The following is a 23,899-nucleotide window of genomic DNA, read 5'->3' on the forward strand; positions in this document are numbered from 1 at the left end:
AGAGAGGACAGGAGGACCTTTCTACAAAAGGATCCCCCACCATTTGGACCTTCAGTCCAGAGTTCATGGAAAACAAAGCTAACTCACCAGAGGACTTGGTGCATGGGGAATGGAGTGGGAAGGGAGAACTGCTGACAATATCACTGCAAGAGCCTGAATGTAGTAAGACTCTGCAAAAATGGAATTTGCAGGACACGTGGACAGTGTTGAGTTACCCCATAGGAGTGGACAAATTAAGAAAAGTTCTCTGGTGACAGTGTTGCCTGCAGACTCATAAGCTACACCACCACACCGGCGTCCAATTTTCAATTTTCTATTTCTGTCAGGAAGACTATAAAACATTAAAAGCTAAGATTTTGATTTTGCCATTCAACTCCAAAAGATGACCTACAAAATCAGGTTTCTTTTATTTAATACACAGCTAATTTTCTCTTTTCTACTTGATCAGCACTGTAGGGATACTCTTCATCTGCCTTTGCTCAATGACTTATTTCAAGGTCACTCAGTGGCTTTTCATGTTTCAAGGACACTTAGTGTACTTGGTCAAAAACACAGCTTTATTCTTTCTTAGAGAACCACAGCTTTCTCCCTGGGCTCATATCTGTCCTACAGGAAAGCTATACTTGATGGTGTGTCAGAAGCCTGGTCAGCTGCTGTATGGTTTCCCCTGACAGTCCTGTAAAGCACATGCTCTTCCTTACACTACAACCAATAGTATGGGGCACAAGCATGAAGGAGTACTTCCATGTCTTATGTAATGATGCCAAGTGAGTGACGATATAAATCAGTATATAATGTACTCATAAATTAAGTTTAAAACCCTTATATTTGAAATAACCCAACGCTTTGTGAAAAAAAGATTGTTCATGGAGATCATCAGTATTTTTTTGGAACTGAATAAAAAACTCAATCAATAACCACCAAACAGCTTTCCTTTAGATTATGCTACCTTTATTCACATTGAGTAGTCTTCCCATATTGCGCTGCTGAAAATAAACGGCAAAAATTTATAGTAAAGTATTAAGCAAGAAAAGTTAGACCCAAATTCAACCCTGACTTCACTATTATTTAAGTTAAAGTGGACAAAATCTGAAGAGGCATGGAGGACTTCCACATGCAACAATTCCTCCAAAGAACTGGCAGGTTCTCAACTTATCTTAGAATTTGGTCCATTACAAATACACTGAGAGCAAAAACGATAATTTTCAAAAACAACTAGTTCAATAACAAGACTGAAAAATATAAATATTATCATAAAAAGTAATTACCTTCTATACTCCACTCATTATAAAAGCCTATTTATATACTAGAATATTTTCAATTTTTATTACCTCAGCAGGAACTCAGAAAACATCAATCAAACAATTGAGTAGGCAAACAGTATGGCCATTATGTTCTCAGTAATAGTCTACACACAATCTTGGCTGGAAAAACCAAGATGCAATCATTATCTACTTACCACAGCTATCTGTGGTATTTCTAAGTCACCAGCTACTGCAATATTCAGACATGAAAAAATGTTTTGTCATTACACAATGCCCTTCAATCAAACAATCTTGTCTATGTGACCTTAAACAAACCAACGTTATGTAAAGTCACTCATTAAAATATTACATTGTTTAACCTTAAAATAACCATGGCACTGAAGTAAATACTATTTAGTTCTTCAAGAAGTCAGGTCTTGGTATCCTTAATTTTGATGGAGAGTTTTCTGTATAGCCAAAAATGAAATTGTAGTATCACATGAGACTTAAATATGTTTTATGTAAAAGCTGGTGTTAACTCATGTGAGGAAAGTCCTTTGAAATCTTCTACAGCTTTACTTCTACTTGGGAACATAAAATTGTGGTAAACATAAGACTTATGGCTTGTAATGGGGAATTTTTACAGGAAATTCTATTACATATTCTAATAGACACAGGCAAAACATCTACAACATTATTTTTACATAAAAAAATCTTAATCATAAGGTTCCAACAATGTATCAGTGTATCAGGCAAGCTTCAATTAAGATGAATCAGGTTCTGAAAAGAACTGATATAAATGCAGAATAAAGGACAGTATTCTTTCAGTAAAGAGGATCAGCAATTTTGGAGCAGAAGCAAATCAAACTAGTGAACTGACACATCAAGGTGCTTGTAAAAACAGCAAGAAAATGATCTTTGAGGGCATAAAGCAATTAGGAGAGTGCCTAAGTGCAAGCAGAGAGTGACCTGTGCAGGCAAGACTATTCATTAACAGATTAAGAAGGGAATGAGAATTGTGATGATGAAAACGAAGGCATGACCTGCATGTAGAAGAGATGAAAGAATGAGAAAGTCTAAGAGACAAGGATAGAGAGGTTGCTGAAGCTAAGAAGGTCAAGGGGGACATCAACAAGCACAGCATAGGTATGAATGAAGATGAAATCAGAGGAGGAAAAAGCGGTGGGGGAGTGGAAGTCATAGCGGTAAGATGTTTAATGTAAGGCAAGAGGATGAAGGAGAGAATGGAGAATTACGTCTTGCTTCTGACAGCAGTAAAGCCTCAGTTCAATTGATTCAGTTCTTCAAGGACATCCTAGACTGATGGAGATGTAGCTGGCGGGTTCCAGGTGAGAAAAAGGATGGAGGTGGGAAATAGAGAAAAGACTAAGTGTTTAGAGAAACACAATATTGAGGTTAATTGTGGGATACTGCTCAGTTTGCTTGGCTGAACAGAGAAGCCTAATGCAGGTCATTTTCAGAAGTAGACTCTTAAATTAACAGTTAACATCAAAAAAAGTTCTGTGGTGCTATTTCACATGCAGATTTTTTCAAAGGAATAGACAAGCAACCTTGAACAAATGTAATTCATACAGAAAATTCAGGGAACTAGGAAAAGCAAAAGCTGAATTTCTCTGAAGTGATCTCTACCCACAGAGCCAGTTATCTACTGTCACGGTGGCTGTTCCCTCTTATACATTTATACATTAAGAGCTTAATGGTTAAGCAGTCTCCAAGAAAGCTAAGGCTTGGGTTCTTTCCCAGCCTGAGGGCATTCAAGCCACAACCCTCACAGCCCAAGAGTACTTATGCATTTCTTACTTATGCACAATTCATACTATTCAAGAACCAGGCAACAGGTTGCTTACAACATTTTTTTTCTTTTAACCTACGTCTAAAATATGAAGAACATAGTATGTGTAGACCACCCACAAAACACCAGAACACATAACCGTACCATCACTTACAAATGCCTTAATCAATAGACAGACTGTAATGTCACGATTCCTTTAGCTCATGCTTTCTCTGCGGAATTTTTGCACTTTGACAACATTTGATTCTTGCTTCTCTGTCTGCAAATCATAATGATATTAGACGCATCTCCACAAGAAGACTGCTGTTATCCACATTGCTCTGTACCTTGTGAGTGGTCTCTTTCTAGTGAAGAAGGAAACTGAATTCAAGTCTCCCAACTTTCTGGGTGTATGTTTAAAACTCTAGGTATGCTACAAATACACATCATAATCTATACTCAGCAAAGATGGCTTCACATCTGAAGATACAAAATTTTCATTCCTTTTATTACCTAACAAAGCATCTCAAGACGAGGGATATGAAAAAATGGAGGAGGATCAATTGCAGTTATTGTCTTGCACACCTAAGTTGTGCCCTAATCCCATACTACATAAAAACATGCTAATTTGGATCTTTCAAGAAACAGCAGTACTTAGCAGTGAGTGAAAATGCACACAATGCACTGCAAGTCATCTCTGAAATACCCTAGAAGGAAATAAATATTTCAGCAAAATATAACTCAGACAAATTCCAATAAAAAACATCTGAAGTACTATACAAACCTTTACTCCCAAACTTTTGGCTTCAGTTACTGTTTATGGAAATACAGAGGTATTAAATTAGCTACTGGAAGGCTTCACCAAAATCCCTAGTTGAAAAATAAACTTACAGAGGACTATTAAATGAAGTCTTTATAAAATCACCAAGTGTCAGAAATATGTAGTTCACACAAATTTTATTTCCTCTAAAGTAAAGATGTATTCATATGTTAAAGCTGATAAATTGATTATTTATTTTGCATTTATTCCTCCCCCCAAAAAAGGATGAAGATGTTTCAAAATACAAATTTGAATAAAACCATACAATTAGGGCTTACAGAAAGACCATATAAGGACAAATGCTGAAATTCCTCATTACAGATTTAAGAAACTCTTCTGAATATCTACTTGCTTTTTTTCTCATAGCCTGTTTTCTACTGAGAACAATTACATGAGATCAAGTATCTTTGTTCCTTAGGAGATCATCTGTTCCTGCTGCTCATTTACCATCTGAAATCATAGTCATCTGTTGGTAACAATCTAATCATCTTCACAGTAACTAATTGTGATGTCACAAACAAATGATTATGATTTCAGGTGGTGAACAAACAGCAGGAGCAGATGTACTCTGAAGAACAAAAATTGTAAAGTCACGCAGGAATCCCTAGTAATAAAATGTTAGGCAAGAAAAACAAAGAGCCTGTCCTTTTCAGAGAGGTAATGACTTTTATGAATGTAATTTTTTTTATCATTAGTTTTTAAAAATTTACTTTGTGACCCCCAAAACTGCTGGAAATAAAGGGAAACCAGTCTATGAAAAATAGGGTGGGGCAACAGAGACTATGAGAGTCATTTTTTCCTTTTAGAAATATAAAATATAAAAACACTCAAAACACTTATTTCTTTTAATTTAAAAAATTTTTGTTCTTCATTTTTAAACATTTTACTCTCGTCTACAGCTTCTCCCAGAACATGTAGTGTATGATATTCATGATTACCCCTATCCAGAGAAATAAAACCAAAAGCTGAATGTTCCCAAGAGAACAGAATTTGCATTAGGACTGTTTATTTGCTTCACATCTTGTTTTTGCTGATACTTGCTTAAGACAAAGCCTGAGAAATAAACGAACATCCTGTTGACAGTAGGTATCTCCTATATGGGCTGCAAACGTCTGGGTTGTGCCCAGAGAATGTTGTCTTTAATGTCACTTCCAGAAGCAACAGGGAAAAAACTCACTCATCACTCTTGTTATTCCACGTGTGAAAAATGTCTAAGATATCCCAAACCAAGAAACAAATAGCTTCTTGTTTCCAGTCATCCTTAAGATTATGAAAGAGGAAAGGTAAAGAAGCAAATCAATGAGAAGAAGCTTTGCCAATGAGTGGGAGGAACAGAAGTGAGGTTTGCTGCAATGGTAGCTGCAAAAGTACATAACAGAGGGGAATGGGAAAAATTAGTTTTCAAGGACATTTAACAGGGAATACTACAAATGCTTCCAGTGAGTATGTAGGAGGATACAGACTGAAGGGTATTTCTAAGCAAAAACTACGTAATAAGAGCACAATGGAATCTGTTCTGCAGATTACTAAAATATATAATTTTTGTTTCTGTCATACTGAAACTTCACTTTACTATTCCAGTTTGTATTTCACACAGTTTCAGATGAAAATATAGTGCAGAATGAACACAAAGAAAGAGTATCTGCCTGCCAAGGGGAACCAATGAATAATATGTTTTCCTAACAGGACACAATAGTTTTCCTGGAATAAAATTACTGGAAATCTGAATAAGAGATGCCAAATGGTAGATATAACAATCTTAGAGCCTACCTTAGGTTTTCAACACCACTGAAAGCTATGTTTTAGCATTACAACAAATGTAAAATGTATATTTCTCTCATAACCAAGGAAATAGAATTGAGGAAGCTGTTCCATTTGTCTTGCATAAAATGCCCTATAATAATGCCGACTCTGCTAGAGTAGATACATACAGTATATACACCTACCAATAATTGTTGTTCTTAAATATAAATTTGCATATTCATACTTGAAAGAATGCAACATTTTTGATCTTAAACAGGGGAGCTTCTTTGGAGCCGCCTCAAAAAAAAGACGTGCTTCACAGGTACAGAAGAGTTCACGCATGCAGGTGATCACTTCTTAAATGCAAAAGAACATACTTCACACTAACTCAGTTCTAGTTAGTCAACTAGCTCTTAAGTTGGACTCTGAGGCTGAGGGGAAGATCAGTGGGTGTATACAGGGAAATCTCTCACTAATTCTAGTTCTTCTTCAGGGTTTCTAGTGCATTTCCTTTGTGGAAAACTAGCAAATAATATTCTACCAGAAGAAGAGTAGGCAAAGTGCTCGCATGTAAATGTATACTTGAAGACAGCTTCCCTACCAAATACTAGCAGGAAATTCCAACATTGACTATGCCTATGGAAAGCAGGTGACAAATGTCAAGTGAATACTATCTCCAAATGTTGCAATCCTTTGTCCTCAGTCATGTCCTGAAAAAAATGCCTCTTCATAGAGCCATTCAATAGGAAGCTATCAACTGAACTTACTGGTTCCCTAAGTAACATACAAAAGTGTTCAATGCATTTTCTACCCAGGAGTATGTGGTTCCTTCCTGTACGCTGCTGTATATTCAGAATGGTGTGATACTCGTATATTGAAAGATCTACAGTACAAAAGATACTACAGTGATTTTCTATGTATAAGAATACCTTAATAGAGTGCCAACTGATGCAGCAGATTCATAAATCTATCATCAAGGCCATTTTAATTTACAAATATTAAGAGTGTCTTCTATTAGAAACTAAAAAAAGAAGGCCTATTAGCAAGTTCTTCAGCCAGGGGTGATACCACAATAACACTTAGAAAGAAAAATGCATTTCTATGTCTTCCACAAATCCTAGAGGAGACTATAAAGCGAAGAAAGATCAGTCTGTCCTCTATGTAACTATAACATATTCAAATCTCCTCAAATGCTATTGTTATAGCTAAGCTGTAGGTTTTAAAGAAAATACTCTAGAATCAGAAAGGCTCTTGAGTTTTAAAAAAATCAGTTAAAAAAAAAATTATATGCCTGTTTATAGCATTCAGGGTTCAAATATTTCCTATTTTGCAAAAGGATAGCCCAGGCCCTCTGAAAGCAAAAATGATACACTTTAATCAGTTGATTATCATTCATGATAGACTGGGAAAAAAAAAATAAGGATTCAAGGGATTAAGCATTGTGCTCTCTGAACAGCACTGTCAGAAACGCTCAGTGGCTACTATCATGTTAGCTATGTATCATTTGATTTCCAATTTACTTGGATATCACTAGAATGGAAACAAGAGCTTCTAGAAATGTCTTCCACGAAGCAAAACAGACTGTAAATTTGTTCCTGTACTATGGAACATGGTGGCTGCAAAAAGTTCTGTGAACAGGTCCATCTGTGAAAAAAGAGTCCCATGATTACCACAGGTTTAAAATACAAATAATTGATACAATTTTCTGTTGAATGAGTGTGCTTTTGCTCTCCTGGATTTGGATTTACACATGTGACCACCAAAGTATTTTTGCCAGGTTAAACTAGGGAAAGACATCATTTTTCCTTCTTGGTATAGTAGATGGTCACACTGTCATCAGTACATATCTTTGCTACAAGACACTGGAAGGATAGCAGAGAAAAGCTTGAGATCTTATTCTGCTGTCCTGAACTGTAACATGTTAACATTTGAAGACGTTAACATTTGCAGATGTTTCACAGACCGTGTCCTTAGGGATTCCGACAATGCAAACAGCAATAATCTAGAAGTACTGATGGGGACTGAAGATAGGGCTGGAAGGAAGCAATTAATAATAAGTCTTAGATCCTGAAAAATCCTTCCTTTAAGTGAAACACAATGGCATATGCTGAATCCAAGATAATTTCAAATACTGGCAACCTTTTGTGTAAGTTGAACCACAAATTACTTCCCAACTCCTCCATAGTTCCAGCCACTGAGAAGACTTCATATATAATGGAACACAACTGAATCCCCTTAAAAACTCGATTTTGGACCAAGTCATTCGGATGCAAATTGGCAAAAAAGACAGCTAACACGTGTCCATCTATAATACAATCCATAGTTGAGGGAGATAAGAATTTGTACTCTTAAGAAGTTCAAAGCTCAAAACTGTTCTAGAGAAGAATATAGGACTCGTGGAAGAGTGAAGAAAGTGCTATTTATATTATCTCTACCACACTACAGTAAGTCCAAAGCCAGGAAAAAAATCTAGCAGAATCGCATAGGCTTGTTGTACTAATAGAATCATAGAACGGCTTGGGTTGGAAGGAACCTCAAAGATCATCTAGTTTCAACCCCTCTGCTTGGGCATGGATGCCAACCACTAGATCAAGCTGCCCAGGGTCTTGTCCAACCTTGTCTTGAACACCTCCAGGGACGGGGCACCCACAGCTTCTCTGGGCAACCTGTTCCAGCACCTCACCACTGTCTGAGTGAAGAATTTCCTCCTAACAACTCATCTAAACCTCCCCTCTTTTAGTTTAAAACCATTCCCCCTTGTCCTGTCACTGTCTGCCCAAGCAAAAAGTTGCTCTTCATTTTTTTATAAGCCCCCTTTAAGTATTGAAAGGCCACAATGAGGTCTCCACCAACAAGTCTTCTTTTCTTCAGGCTGAACATCCCCAGCTCTTTCAGACTTTCTCCATAGGAGAGGTGCTCCAGCCCTCCGATCATCTTTGCAGACACATCTTTCTTGTGCTGGGGGCCCCAGACCTGGATGCAGCACTCCAGGTGATGCCTCACAACGGCAGAGCAGAGTGGATAAAATCCCCTCCCTCAACCTGTTGGCCAATCCTCTGTTGATGCAGTCCAGGCAAGTTGGCCTTCTAGTCTGCAAGCAGACACTGCTGGCTCATGTCAAGCTTTTCATCCACCAGAACCCCCCAGTCCTTCTCTGCAGGGCTGCTTTCAATGAGTTCTTCTCCCAGTCTGTACACGTCTGGGATTGCTCCGATCCAGGTGCAGCACTTGTACTTAGACTTGTTGAACGTCATTAGGTTCACATGGGCCCACTTTTCTAGGCTCCTTTGGTGGCTTCTCTTCCTTCTGCTGGATTGACTGCACCACTCAGCTTGTTCTCATTCAAAAACTTGCTGAGGGTGCACTCAATGTCTATGTCACTGATAAAGTTATTAAACACTACTGGTCCCAAGACAGACCCCTGAGGGACACCACTGCCCTTCACCTGGACATAGAGCCATTGACTACCACTCTCTGGGTGTGGCCTTCAAGCCAATTCCTTATCCACTGAACAGTTCACCCTTCAAATCAATCTCTCTCCAATCTGGAGATCAGGATGTTGTATGGGACCGTGCCAAAGGCCTTACAGACGTTTGGGTAGATGATGATAGTTGGTCTTCCCTTGTCAACTGATGCAGCCACTCCATCACAGAAGGCCACTAGATCGGTCAGGCAATTCATTAACTACTGCAGTGAAACTGAAGTTGTTCTTCATAAACAAGGCCTCACAGGCCTCTGGGTCTAAAGAAAGAGCTCAGAGAAGAGAAGTTACCAGGAGCGGATGGAGATCACAGTCAATGATTCCTAGAGAAATTTTCAAGCTATAATTGGTCACCAGACCAGATGGGATGTGTCTCAGGGTGTAGAGTGAACCAACTTAAGTTCTTTTGAGACCACTCTGTCACTTTTGAAAAGTCATGGAGATTAGGGGAAGTCTCCAATGACTGAAGAAAGGCATTATCATAGAATCATAGAATAGAATTATCAGCCACTTTAGAGAGTTATATAGAAGCAGAACTGGAGATGATTATCAAACAAACAGGACATGTTCCAGCTGGATAAAAGTGAAAAACAAGAATAAAAATAAATTTTAAAAAGATCAGTGTGAGTATAATTAAGCACTGGAACAGGATGCCCAGAGAAGCTATGAAATCTCCATCCCTGGAAAACAGGAAAAAGACACAAGCAACCTTGTCTGAACTCAGTACTGGCTCTGCAGTTTAGAAAACTTGTAAAAATCCCTTTAAACCTGAAGGATTTGATGATTTAATAACACCAGTCTTGATTTTGTTAAAATAGTAAATAATAATAAAAAGAGGGGTAAATAAGAATCTTCTTGTTCCTGCACTCACACAGAGGATGCTCAAGAGTTAATTAATTTAATTGCAAATTTATAGAAAACATTTTATTTGCCTTGAATAATCTAAATCCTACAGAAACAAAAATAAGCAGGAATAAATAAAGATTTAGAAAGTGATACTTACTGTTACTTGTTGGCTCAGGAAACCCAACATTCTGGCCGTTCCAACTCTTGTTTTCTCCAAGCTGAAACAGGTAGAAAAAGACAAATAAGTAAACATCAAACAACTCCTTAAACAGAACATTCAAAATTACAAATTTGATTGAAAGACTCTAAAAAAGGGTGACTTGGGATTACCACATCTGCTTACACATATTTGCTAACATATCTTAATTTTGGTCTAAAATAGGTTATTTGAGGAATGTACCCTTCAAGAATAAACATTAACAACTATTGCCTAACACTAAAATATAAATGTTTCCCCAAAGATTAGGCTCAACACAGCATGTTACCAAATCAGACTTAAAATCAAATATTTTAAGTAGTTCTCAACTGCAAATATACACAGATGACAGAGAAATTACATTCTAAAACAAGAAGATCCTAATATCTGCCTATGAAAGAATGCATAAACACTACAAAGTACTTTGGGTGTAATTTTAAAATATTTACTTGCTGGGAATCCATTTAGTTACTGAAGTAGAAGCAAAATTGACTCTTGCAATTATCCATTATTTTAATATCTAGATATTTTGAGGAAGTTATTTTTTGTTATGTTTAATGCTCAGTATTATGCTGACACAGAAAAGGGAAGCAATTAACATGGAAGATCAGAATAAGGCCATTCCTAAAGTCTACACAGTAAGTAAGGTACCCATGTTCTAGATTTATGTGTAAATGCAGAGAAACAAGTCCACTTTTTCTCATGAACTATGAACTATTGACAGGCATCTCAATTAATGTGATGCAGATGATCCTTTTCAGATTTCCTTGGGATTTATCACACAAACAGAAAATCTTGCAGCAACGCAGCCTATACACCATTAAAAAGTCATCATCATTTGCTCCGGAAGAGGGGGCTGATGGGGTTAATTGTTGAGTGGAGGAGATGTGAAGGAGAGAGCCAGTAGTCCGAAATCTGACAGCAGCCTGTCCCTAGGACAGAACCCATCTGGTTTGCCAACCAGGACAGAGTACAGTGTTGCTGTCCTGTCCTTGTCCTTCTATGTCTTCTACCTCTGAAAACAGGTCCATGGTTCTGTTACATCTCAGAGGTTAAGGCTGCATAAATTACTATTCTGTTATAAGGCAGACTACTAGATGATATGTTTTCCCTGGGGAAAAAGGAGGGAAGAGCACACTATGCAAACCAACTATTCCAAAGATTGTTTCCCTGCTTTTCTTCATCATGTACATACCAATACGCTTACAGCATAGGCAATGTGCAATAAAAAGGGAGATATCTAATAGAAAAGAGAGGATAGGTCTTAGAGTTGCCTCTCAAACCGGTCACCCAATTCCACAAACTTTATATGAACAAAGAAAGTTATGTGAAATTAATGAACCACATAATAAGTATATCCATGGAAAACATCACAAAGACAGTTCTTCAAATGAATATACAACCTGAAATCTGTAAATATATTTGAACTTACAGCTGTCTGTTACAACAGCATGGTTTTAGTATGAATCCAGAAGAAAATGATTGAAAAATCTGCCAAGTGCACTATTACAGTATGAGAAAAACTTTTCCAGCTCTCCTCTCATTCCTCTCTTTTTGTTGTTTATTAGCATCATCATGATGGGGGATTTATCAAGAATTCAATTATCGGTAAACTATCTTTGGTTATGCTGTGTCAAATGGATGCAATATACCCTGGTTTTCTTCTAAGATAATAAAGGGGGCAAGGAGAAATTAAAAAGTGAAAACATGAAAAATGAAAACACTACAACTCTTCACTCTCATCCATAGAACTAAAATTCTGGTAGCTGCGAAAAATCTCCCATGGCACTTTGAAATTGCTCTCCTCAGTGCTCTACACATACACTACTGATTTATTCCAGCCAGGTACAGGATTACCTCAGAAAAGAGCAGAGCCTTTTTTTTTTTTTTTTTTTTTTTTACATTACCTGGAATACCTGTGCTGCCATGGGCACCATGCATGACTCTTGCAACACTCTGAGGTCTTCACTGGAAGAATGAATACTGCAGCATTTTATACATCAGGGGTTGTGGAAGAAAGAACATTGACTTTGTGGTTTTTTTTTTTTTTTTTTTTTTTTTTTGGTTGTTGTTGTTGTTTGTTTGTTTGTTTTTTGTTTGTTTGTTTGTTTTAAGGAAGGAGGAAGGGGATGAAAGGACTCGGTGGGTAGGGGGTTAGGAGGAGAAGTTTCCTGTTGTTTTTTTTAAACATCAAAAACAACAGAAGTGACAATTCCCCATTTAGACACCAACTTGATACGTCTGCCTAACCTGCACTGGGCCCCATTTGGGATGCAAATCTTCTAATGACAGAACTTTATGGTGCAATTTATATGGAAGAAATTTTACAATGGTCAAATTGGTAGAGATTTAACTGCTATTTTCCTTCTCCTCCAGCACCAGACATATTTTAGCTGAGAAGACTATCTGAGCAGATTTGACCTAACCAAGTCCCAGCTACTGCAGACTCTTGAAGCAAGGATGCTACCAATTTTCAATACTGAATTAAGGCACCCCTCAGATCACTCAGAATACATTTCATTCATACTGTGTACAGATATTCAACCGCATATTTGTCAAATGAAATAAACCCTGACACTCCAAATTTAATCAATAAAATTTCCAATTTATTCTGGAAAAAGAAAAAAAAAAAAAAGGTTTTCTTGCATTAACTCTTTGTTTCACGGATCCATTGCATTCTGATCTGGTAATAAAAACCCCAAATCCAGATGGTACTTCAATCTCTCCTGCTGTGTGATAAGCTGTCTGCTAAGTTTGAGAACTAAAATCTACACAAACTAACTTGTTTATTGGTTTTACATGTTCATTCTGTTGTATAGAGAAGATCACTCCAGATGTTCTAAAAGTATTTATGCTCTTAAACTCTACAAAGCTATGAAAGTGTGTTTTATTATCTTGAATATTCCCATTTCATAAAATTTGAGTAGTTCACCTTTTGTGTGTACAGTATCATATTTGCTTATTTTGTTCAGAATAACATTAAACCACGATGCTTTATCAATTCTAAGATACCTTCTTCTATCTTACTACTTCAAGTATGTAATTATACCTGCTTTGTTTTGTTGTGTTTTTAAAGGCAACGCACTTGTAAGCAATAGGTTAATGAATGTAAGAAAACAAAGCAGCAGCAGCAGGCCTTCTTAACCACTCAACAGTGCTATATACAGATTTATCATGTGGTCCCAATAAAAGCCCAGCAGAACATTCTGTTGACCTGAGTCAACAGTTGGCTGGTGCAGTCACAGCAAACATTTAAGCTGTGATCAAAATATACACATGCAGTGACTTTGGGTGTATGTATCACAGAAGCTGTCCGGAGTCCACAGCTTAGCCAAATACCTTGCTCTGATCTTTTCAGGACACAAAAACCAAAGCCTTAACATCCCATTTTGCTTACAAAACCTTTCATCAATAAAGTCAAGATGGGCCAGAAGCCTGATCTGCACATCACTAATACAGAAACATATACCTGTAACACATGTGAATTTAAAATATAATCCCTTCTCCAGAAAAACACTGACATGCATTTTCTTTCTCAGCCATCAAATCTGAAAGCATTTTCTATAACGTTTTTATTGCATATTCAGTGAAAAAAACAAACAGCTATGACTATTTCAGATATGAAAATTAATAAAATCATTTGGTTCTCACCTTTTCTGTCTGGTCTTGAAGAGGGGTAGAGGCTTTGTAACCCAGCTGTAGCAACATTGCTTCTGCTGCATTTCTTTTAGCTATTTTCTTGTTTGGGCCTGTCCCAGTAGTAATCTCATTGCCTACTTTTACCTTAAAAAGAAAATATTGATCATGATCATAATAAATGCAAGACCCTTTAATATCACCATGCGATAATCTTGCTGATCTACCAACAACCATCAGCTCTTCTGATGCAGAAGCAATCTGGAAAAAGTCAGAATAGTGCAAAAAGTGGACTACAATACTGCTTCCCAAAGATGAGCTTGCTTAAATTTTTCAGAAAGTCCCCAACCTCATACCAAAGACCTACATTTTTATATATCTGTGGTGTGCATACAGAACTCCCTCTTTTCAGCCAGTTTCTGTGTCAACCCTGTTCTCCCTTAATTTTGCTCCCCCCTCTTTCTTAATGTGGAATGTGCTACAGGATCTGGACTTCCTCTTCCTTGAGGGAGTGCTTGTTCCCCAGCATCATCAGGAGAGTATCGAGAACAATGGAGAGACAAACAATGACCTGGAAATATAAAAGAGAGGCTTCTATAGAAATATGAAAACCATATTCGCATTCCTCCCACTTCATTGCACTGCAAGAAACACAGAGGTGGGAGCTGTTTTCTTTTCCTGCCCTTACACCTGACAAGATTTTATCAAAATGGTCTTTGGAAAGAAGAATCTTCATTGCACCTCTGAGCTGTACTGCCCAAAGGATTTCCAACAAGATGCTTTACATAAAACAAGAAGAAGTTAAAACTTCAAAATAAACACAAATTATAGGCAACGAATATCCAGAAAGAGGCAGTCCTTGAGGTATGAGCACTATCACTGCTATTAATTTGTGCAATATTTATAGTCTTTTAATTATTATATTTCAATTTGTCCATTAAGCCATTTTATTTGCCAAATTATCTCTAAAAATAGCTTATGATCCCAAAACCAAGTTACAAAGTAAGCCCAAGGTAAAATAAAATTAATAAAATACCCAAGGCAATCTGAATAAAAGAAACCTTAGAGGTCAATGAGCTGAAACATTCTGGAAAAAGCTTAAAAAAATATGAAAAACAGGCACACGATTGTTAAATAAATAATATATGATTCAATCATTTATGTTATTCAATAAGTAATCATTTTCCTTAAATTATCATGTATATATTTTCCTGAAACCTTTATTTTTTTCTTTATTCAAATACCTATTAACTCAAAATAGAAAGAAGGGGTTGTAAATAAATAATAATGATCATGAATATCCCTTTGGAATACATATATAATTAAACAAAAAGATTCAACTACATAAAACAGAAATATTAATAACCTTGAAATAAACCCCTTAACTTCTATGCAGTTTTACAATCACAATTAGAAAATAGCCACTCTGCTACAAGTTTATATGCAATAAAATTGAGGGACTTTAATGGGACAAGACAAAATGATAATTTATAACATAGCTCACAATAAATCAATGTGCTGCTATTTCTCAGACCTGTAAAACTGGTTTAGCTATTATTATAACCTCTATCAAGGATTAAAGGTCTGACTACAAAGAGAAAGAGCTTTCTGAAATTAACTTTGGGAACAGAACACCAACTAATGTCATCAGAGGTTTTCTTCTGTTTATCTAGTGGTCAGGACAAGTAATTGGATCCATTTCATCACATCTAAACTTGCTCTTTGTGTGACAGATAAAAATGAACATATTATCTCTGGATATTTTACTTCCACATTCAATTAAATTAAATGAAAACATTGTTTAAGTAGTTTATACAAAGGCTTTTTATTCTGATAAGGTTTTTTGCATGTCATAATGAATCCACTGAGACTTCCTGAAGGCAGGAGAAAGAGAGGGATGATCTTTGTGTGAAAATATTAGAAAAGGGTAAAAATTGGGCTACAGTGAAAAGCAACTGATCTATGGAATTTCTTTGATTTTTTCTTTCACAAGCCTTCTCAGATTGGGGAATCCTCTGTGTATTCACTGCTTTTAAGATTCCATTTTGATTCAAACCAAGTATTTTACCACTACTGAGAATCCTTCAGTGGAAAACCAAATTCTCAGCCCATCTTTCCAATGCATACAGATCAGATACAGATCTCTCACTGGAGGGTCCAAGCATGTGAAAAGGGATGGTCTATGGCAAGATCACTCTTTTTCAAATAATTTCAGATAGCACAAAAACATGGAAATCCAAGTTATATTCATAAATCTGAACCTGAACAAAAGGAACACGATTATATATATTATATATATATTATATATATATAATATATATATATATATATATATTATTATTATTTTTATTTTTAATTTATTTTTTTGGAGAGAAAATAAATTGTCAAGAAAGACCACTGAGATCCAAGGAAATGATTGCTAGCCTGTCTAGATAGATATGAAGGAAGGATTTAAAGACTTAAGTTTTTTGTTTTTTTTTTTTGATTTCTGGAGAAGAAGGTGCTTGAAAAGCATATTCTGATTGTGATCAGAACTTAAATTTCGGTGTTGTTTGTGGTCAACAAGTCAAAACATGCTCAGGTTTGCTGTTCTGGATTGTCCTGTCACAAAATTACCTCAGTGAAAACATAAGAAAGAAGAATCCTTTCCCGTTCCTTATTTTTCTTAACCTGCTGTTGTGCTATCTAACACAATATATCATGGCTACATCAAATCTTTGAAAATGTTTCTGATTAAAAAAAAAAAAAAAAGAAAAGAAACATTAGTGCATTAGTGATCTACAGTTTGTGTATTATGTACAAATTCTTTAACTTAAGAGGCTAAAATGTGTGATGGAAGGCTGTTTTTGTTGCATTTGAAATAGGAACAAAAGCAACAAACAGATGAAAATCTGAAAGGAGTTCTTAGAAGATTTACAGTGCTACTTTTTAAACCCAAAATGTTTGGTAACATGTAGCATATTCTCCATATTTCAGAGTATTTGTTTGTAGTGCAATACTCCATTCAACAACTGCAAAATTTTCTAAAAGACAAGTGAAAGTAAGTAAATCATTTACAAAGTGTAACATTAGGGATAAAATCAGAAACAATTAGGTGAAATAAAAATAATAGCATAAAAATGTAAAACCACTGCAAGGAAAACTTCCAGAGGGCAAATTATCTAATTGCTATTCATTTCACCAAAAGAAAGAAGGCAGTTCAAACTGCTACTGTGTTTCACACTTCTGTTGTATAAATAACCATAAATCAAAGAGATAAACACAGAGGGATAAGCTTTATATTATGCCACCATTTTTCTTGTGTTTGAACATGACATAGCAAAGGCACTATCTGTAACACAACAGCAGATGATACCTGCATAACAAACTCTCGACGGCGAGGCATTCCTCTCTCTGAAAGAAGAACATATTCTGGCTCCTTCTCCTTTTTGGCCTGTTGGATCTGAGCCAGACGACTAATGGGATTCATTCCTTGACCATATTCTGGTCCAGTCTAAAACAGGTTTAAGAGAAAGAACCATAATTTCATTGTGCATTAGTATTGTAGATCTGTACAACTGTTGTGCTACCTCTTCTCTAATAGAAAATAGAGAAATAATAATAGAATATAATAATAGAGAATAGAGAAAATAATAATTTTCTCTAATAGCGAAAAAAACGATACATTTTATACCATCTTTTGATCATGAGACAGACAGGAGAATTCCTCAATCTCAAAACCATGGCACATAATATGCACCTACTGCCTGCCACTGCTGCAGGTAGTGGGCATAGCTGTCATTGGTAAGCTACTGATGCCTTCATCTATCTATTTACTACAGAGATGGATAAAAATAAACGCATTCATCAATTATATTTCATTGTCCTATTTCTATGACTCATCCCTCTAGCCCTTAAAAATAGGTTGCCACAATACTGAAACATGCAGTAATATTAAGAGGTGGATTTATATGGGGACAAAAAAGATTTGCCATATAACAAACTGCATTTCTCTCAGCCTTCCATCTCTGCAGTCCTATCTTCCATCCTACAATGCAACCAAAAGCTTAGGGATATGGTTTAGTGGGGACTGTTAGTGTTAGGTCAGAGGTTGGACTCGATGATCTTGAGGTCTCTTCCAACCTAGAAATTCTGTGATTCTGTAAAGGTGAAGAAAGCTTACTCTGTTTGCATGCTATAGGAATTCAGCCTCAAATGCTTTTAGGCAGTGAAGATAGAGAAGAGAAAGAGAGGAATATCTCCAATGACTAGAAATGTTGCACACTGTGAGCCACCCACAAAGTATTACAGACAATAAACCTCAAAGTAATGTATCAAAATGCATTGCTAATGGGAGAACTGATCTGATGGTAGAAAACAAAAGATCTGAGAAACTGGTCTGTCCAAGATTACAAAGACAGGTGAAAAACTACAGTCCTTGCAAACTGTTTGTATTAGTTCTAAAATCCTTTTAGTACGTTATTATTCTTAATGCTCTGTCAAAACAAACAGCTATGAAAATATTGTTGGTAGAAGGAAAAGAGAAGAAATTAAGATTCAAACACATTTATCTGTGGTTATATTTAGTATATTTATATGCCACAACACAAGAGAAGTACTTACAAATATAAATGGCATTTGAATGCAAAATTGTCTTTATGTTATTGCAATATTTCCTCTTTCTGAAGGTATTTGCAGTATAAGAGAAGATGTAAATTAATGCGTATTTGAGGTTCTCAAATAATAGCAAACAAGTGGTCAAGAACCTAAAGAGATGATCAGCAATTGAAGGCAAAGACCGGAGAGGGATATTATATTAAGAAAGCTGTGCAGCAAATCCTTCCTAGTGTAACTGCTGAAGTCATTAGAGAAGATGTAGGTGAAAGAATGAAGACAATGTCATGCACAAGGGCAGCTGTGTGGGCAAGGAGCCAGGTGCAGACAAAGGGAAAGCAGGCTAAATAAAGTGTAGGCCATAAGATATAGCCTCATAAATATATATATATAGAAGTAAAAAGAAGTTATTGTCACTTTTTTTTTGATGCTCAAAGCACGTACAGGTTAAATTAAAAGAAACAGACACAATAAAAGCATTTCAGGAGTCCGGATATTCAAAAAATAAAAACTTCCTACGTATTTGGGTTATTTTGACTATTAATGTCTGTTTCTAAGACGACCAACTTTGGATAATTCAGTTTAAGACTGTAATGGTAAATGGTTTATAGTAAACTGAGAAGTTTTTACATTATTACACCCTTAGCATCTTTCATTTAAAATGAGACAAGCAGAGAAAATCACTCTTTTCAGATCTTGCAGCTTTCAGATCCTTGAAGCTGAAATGATGTTGATGGTTTTGCATGTAATAACATTTTATGATGATTTTTTCCTAGAAGTTTTTTGAGAATTATATCCTCTGAATATCAGTAGGAGCCAGGTATCTAATTACCCTAGATTTTCAGGAGAAATCATTTGTTCTGTTTTGAAGGCAAATGAAAAGTGAAAGATGATGGAGTACTTTGTACACTTTCCAAGTCCAGTTTTGCTATCTCCAAAGTATTTGCTTACTCTAGATGGCTGTTCCTGCACTCAGCATACTCAGTATACAGATACTGTATACAGCATACAGTATACAGCAGTCACTCATTTCTTATATTTATTTTCACAATCCATCTATGCAATACTCAATGAGGACTGAGTTCAAGCCATATTTCATACTCACACTGTGTTGGTGCAATGCTGCCTAGCCTAATATAACACAAGCTGTGGACATAGCTGTGCATTTCATCAAAACCTGTGCATCATTCCCATTGTTTTCTAATTCAGAAAAATTAAAAAGCTTTTTTTCCTCTCAGGAAAAGAGATGAAATTTAGGTCCTACAGCTATATTCCAAGGTACAGGGTTTGGACATGAAAGTTTCCTGATATTTCCTGCAGTTCTAGTCTTGAGGTTGCATATTATGAAGCAGAAGTAACTGTGTAACACTAGACAAAAAGTGACCAACTCTCCACCAACATCTACACCAATCTGTCATGAGTTTGAATGGTTAGGTATACATTACATGATATTATTTTGTATAGCTGTAAATGACTATCCAACATGCCAGACAATAGAAAGCCACGTACAAAAAGTTTAATTGCTGCCTCACAGAATAACACTTCCTAAAATAAAATGCAATGGAGAAGATTTTGACCATTTGCAAAAGCATCTTCATCTGGACTGAGGAGATGACAAGTTAATCCGATTAGCTGTACAATGCTGAGACTAGACAGTGATGCTTCATAAATATATGGACACTATGTGGCTGCTTTTGTCAGGTCAAGTGAAAGATTAATTAGCTCAGATGGTTCTTTGTTTCTATATGAATTCAGGATGAATACACAAACCAGGGCTAGTCACTGCAGATTGACTGAATTCTAGAAGTGGTAATAAATCTACTGCCACCAAGAGTAAAAGCATCATTTAAGAAACTTGAGCTCAGAAGAATTCAAAGCTTCTGAACAAAGCCTCATCAGTGCAGCAAGAGGCATATTAACATCCTCTGAGACAGCATATATTTTAATGGAGAGATGTTTCAAGGTCCACAAGTCCTCTGTGGGCTGGTCTGCAATTTTATTTTTTTTGAGCTGAAGAACAAATACTAACCTTAATACAGCCACATGAAACAAAGAAATTATTTTCCTTCAGAGCTTGACAAGTGACACACAAGGCTGAGATGTGAACAAACTCTTGTGTTTTGCTTTTTTTTTTTCCCTAAATGTTTCAAGAACTACAACTGATTGAAGCTGAGCTCAGAAAACTCCCAAATCCAGCTCCATGAGAGGAGGAAGCTGGACTGTGCAACATTTTCCCAGATAACTACTATTTCATATTCTTCAAACTGAGGAGGGGAGAAAGAGAAGGGAGAAATCATATATTCCAATAAGGCCTCTCAAAGAAGATGATGCTTAAAATCTACACGACTGTACAGAGCTGCTCGGAGGGTTCTATCCTCTACTACATTTGAACAAACTTCTGCTGATGTCAGTGATGTGAGCTGGGTTCTTAAGGGACAGCACCTTACAAGCCATTATGTCAGATAATTTCACAGCGCTGTAAGAATTTTTTAAAAAATACAGGTGTATTAGCACAAGCAGGTAACTATATTGACAGAAAATAGCAAGCAAGTCTTTACTGGCTTTAAATCTGAGTAACTGCTACTTTCTAAGCAAATATTCTTAGCTCTGACAGGGGCAGACACATACCTTTAATATTGTTTTTGGACGTTTTTTAAAGTAAAGTTTTGGCTTTTCAATAACAGGAAGAGGAGGAAGCTTCTTTAGTTCTTGTAGGACAGACATTGCAGCACGTTTCTTGGAGAGTTTCTTACTGTTCCCTTCTCCTTCTGCAGTGAATTCACCTACTGTAACTCGTGTAACAAAGCTCTTCATGTGAGGAGGTCCACTTTCTTTAATCACCTTTTAAACAAAAATAAATGGAGACAAATCACCCTATAAGAACATAACAATGTTTATATCTCTGCAATGTACTTACTACCAGTGCATTCTTTCTGGTAACTGAAGGCAACTGAATAGGTTTTCATAAAATCTGGACAAGTGTTAATTGCAGTACCAGGTTTGAGGATAGAAAATTAACACTGATTAGATAGCGCAAATTTAACTATCATATTCAGTGCTTCACAGAAAATACAGTAGACCTACATTTTCAAAATGTTTTATACATCAGTAACACAGTACATGGCAATAACAGATATTTAAACCAAGGCTACTGTTTTCTCCTTGCAAGGTGCTTCACATAGTGAAGAATTTTAATTCATGAAGGTCCACTAGGCTTTGCTATAGTCCATACAACCTATCCATACAACATATTCAAAACTATGTTTATATGACATCACTTTAATCTGTTCATTATTTTTTTTGTTATCATTGAAATCTAGGTTGTTCATGCATGGTCCCAAACTTCCATCTTACAGGCCTGTATTTTTTATTAGGATATTTTATGTCCCAGCTGCAAACAGCGTTGCCTGCTCTCAACTCTTACCTTGCCACATAGCTCAGACAGATACCATGCACATTTGCAAGGCTGCCGTAGCATCGTCTCCACAACTCTCAGCTGCCCCTCCCAACAGTACAGGAAAGAAAAATCAAGAGAACCACCACAACTCACAAAAAAAAACAATCAGTTTTGAAATCTTTCATTCATTCATCCCTTTCTAAACATAACAAGGATGAAAGACAGTGAGAAAACCCATTTGAAGTACTCATCCTCTACTAAAAGTTGCAATAATATGAAAAAAATAAAACTGAGATGTTCTGAATGGTGCACCCTCCACTACATTTTTTCTGTTTTCACTTTTGCACACATGCAAGTCTCCTTTGAGGCGGTTATACTTTTAGAATGTAGTTACCCAACAAATCACAGTACTGCACGTGCTAAGATAACCATATATTCATGTATGCAACATTTATTGGTCTGGATAATGTCTATCAGGAATTAGAGACTTCATCTGGGAAAAGGTTCAGCTACTTTGTTTGATGGGCGGAAACAGCTACCTAATTTAATCTTTGTTGCATGTAATGTTTATAAGGAGAGATTAGAGCATCTGACAGGCACCTCGTTTCGTTGTCTTCAAAATCAATACAAATGCATACTTTTTCAGGAGGTGCAGCAACATCAAATCATTCATTGAAAAAGTGTAATTCTTGAGCAGAAGGAAATGGACGTAAAGGTGCTAGGGCCTTCTTGGTGCAATAACTGTTTTTTTAATGGGTTGAAACCTTCAACCTTAATATTATTACAACATGTTTTGTATTAAAGTTCTTTTTATCAAGGTCACGTCCCTTGCATTATTTAGTTTTGCTGTTATACTGTAATGAGGTCTCTTTAGGCTTGTATTTCTTTTTTAAGCTCTCTTTTGTGGCAATTTCACCCAGCAAATACAATTATCAGAGCATATATCAATAAAAAGACACAAAATGAAAATTAACAGACAACTTTGTCCGCATTTTCCCAGAACAAGACGGCATCTGTGCCAGCATGGGATTTTTACGTTGCAGTCTGGGAGTGTTCCCACTCTAAGATTCAAGGTAATAATTTCAGAAGTGTTTTCAAGATTACCTCACTTGAAAGTTGCCCACTAGCATTTCGCCACATGAGAAGGCGGATGTGCTTTTGTGGCAGCTTCAGCCAGGGGATGCTGCACAGCCCGCACCAGAGCTGTGATGAGCCCAGTGCCAGGATTTCCCACCTGCAGGCACACGAGGGCTTTGTACCTGTGCTAAATGCCTTCAGCACGCTGCTTCCCTCTTTGTCCTAAAGGTGTAACCTTAATCAGTTGGTGCACAGGGCTACCCAAGTATTACAACACGTTGGCTGTAAAAAAGCAGGGCTGAATTAACATCACTAGGGTCCTTAATCTTTTTGTGGTCTTACTAATACCAGTATATAGGTGTTTCTACTTATATGCAATACAGTGCATTAATAAAATATACAACAATGCGTATACTGACCAGATGAAAAAGGACAAAATAACTTGCTTAAGAAACATAATTGCTGGGTTCCTTAAATATTACTTTTATATAAGTTTTCTCATATATATAAATGCATGCAAATATATATATGAAAAAGAATTTTAATACAAAACCCAACTGTATTTTCATATACATTAAAACATATATATGAAAATATATTTCTTAATATAAAACTAATGTATGTCGGCATGATTTTCATCTTTTAAACTTTTAGGTATGTGACACAAGGTAAATAATAGGCTGGAAAACATTCAAAACTGTTTCTTTGTTAGTGAGTACAAGAAAAAAAGAAAAGTCTGTATTGTCAAAGGAATGAACCTCATAGGATTTGGATAGGATCTGGATCCAGCTAAACATCCAAAATTGGTAATTTAGCAAAAAAAATATTTACCTAACAACATTTTTGGTTAAGCCCAGATTTTAGATCTTTTTATTCCATATGATTTCAAACAGTTGTTCTATAAGCCTTGGCACACAAAACACTTAAAAGAAATTCAGCCTTTGCTATCCAAGAACACTATATGCATTAGTACATTAAACCATTTCCTCAGTTGAAAGATATGACCTATGGATCAAATCATGGCTAATTTAAAGTTGAGAATTTGATTAAGGGTGACAGTTCAATACACTTTTC

General features: G+C 36.2%; 1 protein-coding gene across 1 annotated transcript in view; it reads right to left on the bottom strand.

Moving 5' to 3' along the window:
• STAU2 (staufen double-stranded RNA binding protein 2) overlaps window positions 1–23,899 on the bottom strand; it is a 166,688-nt gene that overhangs the window by 84,241 nt on the left and 58,548 nt on the right. Inside the window, exons 8-11 of the mRNA XM_032182097.1 lie at window positions 20,980–21,192; window positions 17,114–17,251; window positions 13,774–13,905; window positions 10,084–10,144 (exon numbers count right to left, since the gene is read on the bottom strand). Coding sequence (XP_032037988.1) covers window positions 10,084–10,144; window positions 13,774–13,905; window positions 17,114–17,251; window positions 20,980–21,192 — 544 coding nt within the window. The remainder of the gene's footprint in view (window positions 1–10,083; window positions 10,145–13,773; window positions 13,906–17,113; window positions 17,252–20,979; window positions 21,193–23,899) is intronic.

This window comes from Aythya fuligula, chromosome 2, assembly GCF_009819795.1.
Source record: "Aythya fuligula isolate bAytFul2 chromosome 2, bAytFul2.pri, whole genome shotgun sequence".
In the NCBI taxonomy this organism is placed as follows: Eukaryota; Metazoa; Chordata; class Aves; order Anseriformes; family Anatidae; genus Aythya; species Aythya fuligula.